Here is an 8,500-nt window from a genome sequence, read left to right on the forward strand (position 1 = left end):
TTTGATGCGGGAGAAGGTGATACGGGAGTCAGACTCTGCTGGAAAAGGGGAGGAGCAGGTTTCCTGGGGCGCGGAGCGGGGAGCTGGGGGCCCCAGCGGCTGTGGAGGAGATTTTTCGACGCTCGCCATGCCAGCTCTTGCCAGTAAAGATGAGAAATTGCTAATAAATTTTTGTGTATTTATCTGTGCTGTGATGGGTCTAATCTTGATCAATGGAACCCTGTTGCTATGAAATATCGCTTTTATGTCTATATTCTATATATTGTTTGTGAAGTAAAAATTTATTTGAACTTTAATTTTTTTGGTTTTTGATTTTTGATTTTTTGATTTATTTGTTTTTTGTTTTGTTTTTAATGACGGAAGAAAATAAATGATGACAAACCCCATCTATATTTAAATTATCTTTTGCTCTTTTTTTCTCCCTTCTTTTTCTTTTCTTTCTTTCTTTTTTGTTTTGTTTTGTTTTGTTTTGTTTTTTTGTTACCTCTGTGCGTCTCGTCCACAGTTCGCCGTGTGGCCCCTCGCTTCTCCATCTTACCCGTCAGCCATGAAATCATGCCCGGCGGCAACGTCAACATCACCTGTGTGGCCGTGGGTTCGCCCATGCCATACGTCAAGTGGATGCAGGGAGCCGAGGACCTCACACCCGAAGATGACATGCCTGTGGGCCGTAATGTCTTGGAGCTCACGGATGTCAAGGACTCAGCCAACTACACGTGTGTGGCCATGTCCAGTCTGGGAGTCATAGAAGCCGTTGCTCAGATCACGGTGAAATGTAAGAGAGTGTGAGCACGCCTGCGTGAGCGAGTGCGTGGGTTCCCCGACCGCATGTTTGTAGGAGCGTGCATGCACAAGCGTGGGAGCTGCTGCATGGGTGCATATATGTGCAAGGCACGTGTTGGGTGCACGGTCGTAACAGAGCGTCTGAGCATGTGTGCAAAGCAAATGTGGGCACGTGTCATGTTCATGCATGTGAGCATTTGTAGATATGTGGTTGTGCCTGTCAGCCTTCACCGGTGCATGAGTGGGAATGTCACTGTGTGACCGTGTGGGTACCTGTTCCTGCTTGTGTCCTTGTGTGTCGGCATGGGGTGAGCCTGTGACTGTCTGATCGGCGCATGAGGAGTGTGGGGACACGATTATGCACGTAAAAATGTAGTCGTGCATGAGCGTGTGTGTGTGCATGGGAGAAGGAGCAACGTGGCTGTATGGGCATGTGGGTGCTTTGATTGCATGTATGTAAGTCCGTGTTGTTACAAGCCTGTGTGTACACGCGTAGGTATGTGAGCATGAGCAGGAAGATAAACTTGTGCACGGTGAGTGCCATGTGCTGGGATCTGTGCATGTGTCTGGGGATCCTGCACACAAAGAAATCCACAGTGAAGGTGAAGCTGGTGGCTTGAGATCTTTCCTCGCTTTAGGACAACTGAGCTGTTTGTTATGAAGAAAACTGTGATTCAAACCCCTGCATGCTTGTTTCTGTCCTGGGATATGAGGCTGGCTGGGCAGTTTGCAAGGAGCCTTGGATGGCTTGAAGCCTGCATGCCATCCCGTTCCAAGGTTAGAGATTCAGCCAAGGCCCTGAGGATCTCTGGCATGTGTACCCTTGCAGTAGAGCCTAGTTCCAGCATCTTAGTGGTCGTTGTTGCCTCAGCAAGAGGGGGAATAACCCCAGCTTCCAGCTAGCAATTCCCAAGAGGAGCACGGGTGCAATCTTCAATCTATTCTGTCCTCAGCAGGGGAGTATTAAAACCCAAGCGGGATGCCCCTGTGGTTGGGTGAGTGTAGAGCATTTTGTATGAGCCGGTGTCTGCTCTTGAGTGATGGCATTGCCCACGAGGGATCTGGGGAGAGAGAGGGTGGGAAAGAATGTGGGCGGGTGAGGGAGAGGAGGAGAAATACTTGGGAGAAGGGGAGGGCTAAAGAAAAACAATCCTGCTGCCTCGGTGCATCTGACTAAGGAAGGTCTGACGATAGAGATGAGTAGGGACTAGTGGATCTTGACATGACGCTCATCCTGAGCTTTCGCACAAGGAGTGGGCTCACGTGCTAGCAGAAGGATGCCTGGGGCTGGACTGAGGTGCTCTTTATTTTCGCCGAGTATTTTCTTCCTTCCTCTTTTTCCCTGTCTTATCCTATCAATTTAAAAAGCTGCTGTGTGAGATACATTGCTTCTGCTTCCAGCTGTCCTGTCTCCTCAGATGGGGAGTCTTGCCCTGCTGGTACCTTCTGCCTTTTGTCATTTTATTTGTATTCTGTCCGCCTTATGTTCCTGCATGTAAGCGTCTGCAATCTTTCCCAGGCAGAAGATGAAAGGAGAAGTTAGAGCTTTAGAGGTGCTCAGGTCTAGAGCAGATGAGGTTGGGAGGGGTCTAGAGCATGTAGTGAGGAAGACATGTAAAGCTTGCTGTTCAAGGTGTCTGACATTTATCGTGCAGTCTCCAGCCAATTCCAAAGGCAGTCTTCTGGATGAGGGACAGGGGAGATGAGTATTAACACACGTTTGTGGCTTGAGAGGAAGCACTCCAAGTATTTCTAGGATTTTTTTGTTCTGGAGAGCGCAGTCCGCACCATTCCATTACCTGCACGCTTAACATGGAGAGATTCAGCAGTGCCGGAGCCGGGCTGCCAGCGCTGTTTCAGAAGATCTGATTACGTGCGGGGAAGGAGCTCCTGCGAAACTGCTTTTCCTTACTGCCGTGTGAGCCAGCGGATGTGCAGCTGAAGTCGGTGCTAATGATTCCAGATGTTTAGCTGAACACTTTCCGTTTGATGGAGCAGTTTAAGGAGGATAATAGAGTGTATAACTAGGCTCATAATATTTCAGCAGCACTTTACTGAACTGCCGCGCTGTGATTGGTACTGTGCCTCTGGCTCCTACAGCCCTAACTAGCCCAATTAGGCACCATTTCAGCATATGTGGGTTTTTTTTTAATGTCTGTTCTTCCTGATTCTCAGCACTCCCCAAGGCTCCTGGGACGCCAGTGGTGACAGAGACAACAGCAACAAGTATCACCATCACCTGGGACTCTGGAAATCCAGACCCCGTGTCCTACTATGTCATTGAATACAAGTCTAAAAGCCAGGATGGACCGTATCAGATCAAAGAGGACATCACCACCACACGCTACAGTATTGGGGGGCTCAGCCCTAACTCTGAGTACGAGATCTGGGTCTCTGCAGTCAACAGCATCGGACAGGGGCCTCCCAGCGAGTCAGTGGTCACTCGCACGGGGGAGCAGGCTCCTGCCAGTGCCCCCCGTAACGTGCAGGGACGAATGCTGAGCAGCACCACCATGATCATCCAGTGGGAGGAACCAGTGGAGCCCAACGGGCAGATCCGTGGCTATCGTGTGTACTATACCATGGAGCCTGATCAACCCGTCAGCAACTGGCAGAAGCACAACGTGGACGACAGCCTCCTGACCACGGTGGGCAGCCTTCTCGAGGACGAAACCTACACAGTCCGGGTCCTGGCCTTCACCTCCGTGGGAGACGGGCCCCTTTCTGACCCCATCCAGGTTAAGACGCAGCAAGGAGGTGAGCACCTGTGTCACTAACCTTGGGTGCTCTGGGCTGCAGGAGCGAGACGTGTTAACATATAGCATTAATCAGCTGTGGCTGCTGTGGCACCAGAGCGTTTTTTTCTTTATTGGTTCAATTTGGTTAAAATAGAAATAATTTTCTGGAAGGAAACTTGGGCCAGTGGCTGGAGCCGGAGGGCCTGGTGCATGATTTCTGATCTGTTTTTTCTCGGAAAGGTTGTTGCTTAGATGGGTGGGGCAAGCAATTATGCAAAGACAATCCATTTCTGCTGTGCCATGTTTCAAAATGAGGTATCTTATTGCTTCCAGTTTCTAAATGTCTTTGATAGACCTAAAAACACTCCGTGCCCAGGCAGTGGTGAAGCTTAACGCTTCTTAAAGTACCCAGGAACTACGTTCTTGGGAATGAGCCTTATTTTGCCTTTTTCTGAAAGGGGAGCAAAACAAAGCCCTAACTGTCACAGCAGATGTGTTGAGCTGAGAACAAAAGGTGTTTTAGCACAGGTTGTCACCCAACATAGTTTCGGGTGCTCTGCTTATCGTGTGGGGTGCTGGTGAGGACACCCTGCGTCCGCAATGGGCTGCTTATGGGCTTCCCACTTCCAGAATCTTTTAGTACTGGAGATTAGTGGGAAGGGCTGTATCCTGCCCTGCCAAGAAAGAGGCGAATGATCCAGTAGGACTTTTCCATCTCCTGCAACTCTGGATATGCCCGAGTCCTGCAATGGGATTTAACCCTCCACTGCTTTAAAGGGAGGGCCTGCCCACTGCAGCGTGGCATTTTGCTGCTGATGTGCTCTTCACATACGGGCTTCGAAGAATACAGGGTAGGGAGTCTTCTAATTAACCAAGTTAATGTGGTTTCTCCTGTCTCTCGTCTTGCCTCCTCTGCCCTGTCGGCCACTTCTCTGTGTCAGTTCCTGGGCAGCCGATGAACTTCCGAGCAGAAGCAAAGACAGAGACGAGCATCGTGTTGTCGTGGAGCCCTCCCCGCCAGGAGATCATAGTGAAGTATGAGCTCCTCTATAAAGAAGGAGACCACGGCAGGGAGGTGAGTCCGGAGAGGAGCACCGCAAAGGGTTGGGGCCCCAAGGAGCATCCCGACCCTCCATTCCCCGAGGTGGCTGAGAGAGGGGAGTAGGGCAGGTGTCCCTGGGCAGGGTTCACCTCTGCTCCTTTTTGTTTGGTTTTATTTTTTTCTTCCCCCCTCGCCCATCTCAGGTGCCGAAGAACTTCGAGCCGACGACCTCCTTCACTGTGGAAGGCCTGAAGCCCAACACTGAGTATGTCTTCCGACTGGCCGCCCGCTCGGCTCTGGGCCTGGGGGCCTTCACCCCGGAGGTCAGAGAGCGCACCTTGCAGTCTAGTAGGTGTCTCTCCTTTTCCCACCCTTCTCTGAGGGGAAGACAGTCAGGGAGCCAGAGATGGTGGGCACAGGGGTACGGAGCTGTGGGGCAGACGTTCGCGGTGCTGCGGCGTTTCGCACGTTTGGGGTTGCTCTGCGGGGAGGTGGGCAGTGGGGAACGGGAGGGGGCCTTTGGGACCTGCTGCCTTCTCCCTTTGCTGACCCAGGTAGCTGAGGTGTGAACGAAGAGCGGAGCTGGTGCATGTTTTGGGGGGGAGATGGGAGGCCAGATAGCACCGTCCACTTGATGGGGTGGGGAGCAGTGAGGAGCTTGTTGATGGGCCACGCTGGCCCTTGGTGCTGAGCATGCTCAGGGAGGACAGCACCCACCATCGCGCAGCAGCTTGCCTGTCCACCAGCAGAAAGTGAGCAGCAGCTGTCCAGAAGCGGGGGACAAGCAGTGGAGCAGGGAGACGATGGGGGAATGGGGAGGAAGAGGAGAAGGGAAGGTGATTAATCAAAAGTCCAACGTTTTCACCAGCCTTTGGAAAAGCAGTCCTCATGCTCTTTTCCATGAGTGACTTTGTAGCCGTGGGGAGGAAAGCCTGCTGGCCCAGCAAGCGCTGGGAGTGGTCCCATTCGGGCTCCGGCAGAACGGGAGAGAGGAGTCATGTGGAGGCGGGGGGGGGGGATATTAATGGCACCAAGATGGAGCGTATGCAACCAAAATGCGCTGGTTTTAGTTTAATGGATTGTCTCCCTTCGCTGTTGCCCTGGGGACAATAACCCTGGATGGCAATATTTCAACCTGGGCTTTTCACAGATCTTTGCTTTTAAATGAGGTGTTTTTTCACTGCATGAGTGGCTGTGGCAGCTGTTCTTTGTGTTTTCTGTCTCCTCTCATCTCTACTAAATCACTCCGCTGCAGTTTGGAGTAGCCGGGAGCAGAACTAACTCAGAAATGGCTCTGGTCACCAGTGTGAGGAGAGAGAGTGCCTGCTCCCATCTCTCAGAGTCCTTAACAAGGGAGAGCAGCAGGCTCTCGGCTGGGCACCTGCCCCATCTTTCCGTTTTAATTGTCACGTCCTGCTGTCTGTCTCTCTCTTTCTCCTTCCCCCCCAGGAGTGGGAGGAAAGGGGAGTCTGTTTCTGCATAGACAGAATTCCTTACTGGGGCTTTCTCAGGCCTCCAGTCCATTCCAAGATACTTTGTTTTCTTCTTTCCTTCAAATGTTTTTCCCTTTTTTTCCTTTTTTTTTTTTTCCTCCCTTACCCTTTATACGTATTGAAAGAAAATCCTTTCCTGACTCTGCTGCAGATCTGCTGGTTCTGATCCCAGTATGGTACTGTCAGAGGGAGCATCACTGTCGGGTGGGGGAAGATGAACTGAAAGGACCTGAAAAATAAGTGTCAAACTTGCTCACACACTGCGTCTGTTTTCCAAGGCGTTTCCCTGCTTGAGATTCGTGGGGATGGGAGGAAAAGAGGGTCTGGGATTTGTGCTTTCTGGTTTGATAAAAACAGGCTGGAAGAGGGGTGTGGGAGCCGATGGCAGTAGGGCTTAGTGATGCTGAAAATTTTTCCCTAAAGGGTGAAGAGAAGGGGATCTGGGAAAGGGGAAGGCTTTGGGATTTTTTCTGACTTGGCATCTGCCCAGAATGAGGCCTGGTTTATTTCTCTCTAGCTCAGTTTTCATAGGGATAGTTTCATTAATTTAACGCTCTTAAGAACATCAGCTGGGAGCTGTCAGTGTCCTGTAACACAGTGAAACATTTTTTCCTGGCTGGCTGTTGGAGGAACGAGTCAATTCTCCCTGGTCCGGGCGACATCCTTCGGCTCACAGACCTTCTGGCTCGGGACAGGCTTTTGTGTCTTCCCTCGGCAGCTCCTTTTGCGTTCAGCTCCTCCTTGGCCCGCTCCATGGCTCTTCTTTCTTTTCTCTTCTGCTGTCTGCTTGCCTGCCTGCATGCTCTCGCAACCTGATGAAACCAGCTCCCTGCTCTCTGTCTGTCTGTCTCTTGCTGGGCGGTTTCACACCACGATGGCATCTTGTCTCTGCAACGGCAAAGCCTCCTTCGTCCTCCCGCAGCCCGCCGAGGCGGTCAGTGCTCTTCCCCTCCTAGCTCAGCTGGCAAGCATGTGCCTGCATGCCGCAGCCCTCCCTGCATCTCACACCTTTCTGCACAATACCCTCCACCTCCCTGTCAGGGTGGCTCCTCCTGAGCATCATAACCAAAGTAAAATCCATTAAACTAAAGGTAAAGTATCTTTTTTTTCTTGAAGTAGCTGGGTTTTAACTCTTCAAGTACCAGAGACTTAGACTGTAAAAATAACAGAATCTCATGGTTGGAGGAAGCTGTTTTGCCTTTTCTCACTAGCCATGACCTTCCCAGGGCTCCTTGGCAACTCTCCTACTCAGAAATTTCAGAGCGCAAAGCATGCGTCAGCAGACAGGGGTGGCAGGGTGGGTGCTGTGAGGCTGCATGTGCAGGTGTAGAGGAACGATGGGGCTTTCTTACCCTCCGTTCCTTCCTAAGAAGGGATGTTTCCCCCACCCATTAGCTCTGCTCTCCTTCCCTTCCCCCTTCCTCACAGTATATGAGGTGAATGAAACTTATACAAAGTCTGTGGTACCTAAAGGGTTAAAAACATTGTATTGTACGAGGTCAGTAAGGGTCATTCTTGTGGCTTGGACAGTCAACTTTAAAGCATGTAAAAGATGCAGTTCAGGTGAGTACTGGCTGGTCTCAAGCGGATTCACAAATACAGTCCACCCTGTCGCTGCAGGCTCACACACACGTGCGTGGATCTGCACACACTCATGGATGTCCTGGAGCCCGCGGGAGGGCGGGGAGGGGTTCCCAAAGAGCTGTCTGCCTGGTAAAAACAGAGGCCAGCGGACAAAGATGGTGGTCTCCTGGCTGGGGGGCTCTTGCCTGTGCTGCGGCTCACTTTCCAGGAACGGGGCTTGTTGCAGAGGCAAGCTCACAGCCTCTGGTTTGGGCTGCGGTACTTTGCCTCCTGCCTACGGCTCCTGCCTTCTCAATGCTGTCCCCACGCAGGCACGCACGTCTCCAGGGTCACGCAGGTTGGGCTGGATTGTGAAGGAAACTCACAGTGCCATGAACTCCCCAGATGTGTCTCCAGTATGGCCAGCCAGCACTTGGTGGCTGTTTTCATCCAGGTGCTGCAGTCGATGAGAGTGACGGGGAGGGGGTCCGGGTGGGAGCTGGGCCTTCTCCCCCCATCACCCACCCACTCACCCCCCACCAGAGAAAGTGCAAACCGTCCCAAAAGGAGGCCTCACTCCAGGGCCTCTCGGTAGGTCCCTGTGCTGGAGCGTAGAGGGTGAGTGAGCAAGCGAGCGTGACCACGCGCAGCAGCTGCCAGTGCAAACAGTGAACCCAAGTGCCACCTGGAGCTCCGGCTCTGCTTTCTGGGGCTTTCATAATGAGTTTCAGGATGGAAAGGGTAGGTCAGGTCAGACCCTCTCTGCAGTGGGTTTCTCGGCCGTGGTGGCTTTGGCTGGACTGCTAATCAGGAAGGGTGGCTTTTAATACTACCAGCCCCTGATGGGGAGAAAAAAAAAGCAGCATGATGGCAGGCACTGG

At 52.0% G+C, this 8,500-nt stretch overlaps 1 protein-coding gene across 1 annotated transcript in view; it reads left to right on the plus strand.

The window, feature by feature from the left end:
• Positions 1–505: 505 nt before the first annotated feature.
• PTPRS (protein tyrosine phosphatase, receptor type, S) overlaps positions 506–8,500 on the plus strand; it is a gene marked incomplete at both ends in the record, with an annotated part of 43,924 nt that continues 35,929 nt past the window's right edge. Inside the window, 4 exons of the mRNA XM_009703326.1 lie at positions 506–775; positions 2,959–3,540; positions 4,463–4,596; positions 4,767–4,911. Of these exons, the coding sequence (XP_009701628.1) occupies positions 506–775; positions 2,959–3,540; positions 4,463–4,596; positions 4,767–4,911 (1,131 nt within the window). The remainder of the gene's footprint in view (positions 776–2,958; positions 3,541–4,462; positions 4,597–4,766; positions 4,912–8,500) is intronic.

This window comes from Cariama cristata, unplaced genomic scaffold, assembly GCF_000690535.1.
Source record: "Cariama cristata isolate BGI_N322 unplaced genomic scaffold, ASM69053v1 scaffold7567, whole genome shotgun sequence".
NCBI lineage: Eukaryota > Metazoa > Chordata > Aves > Cariamiformes > Cariamidae > Cariama > Cariama cristata.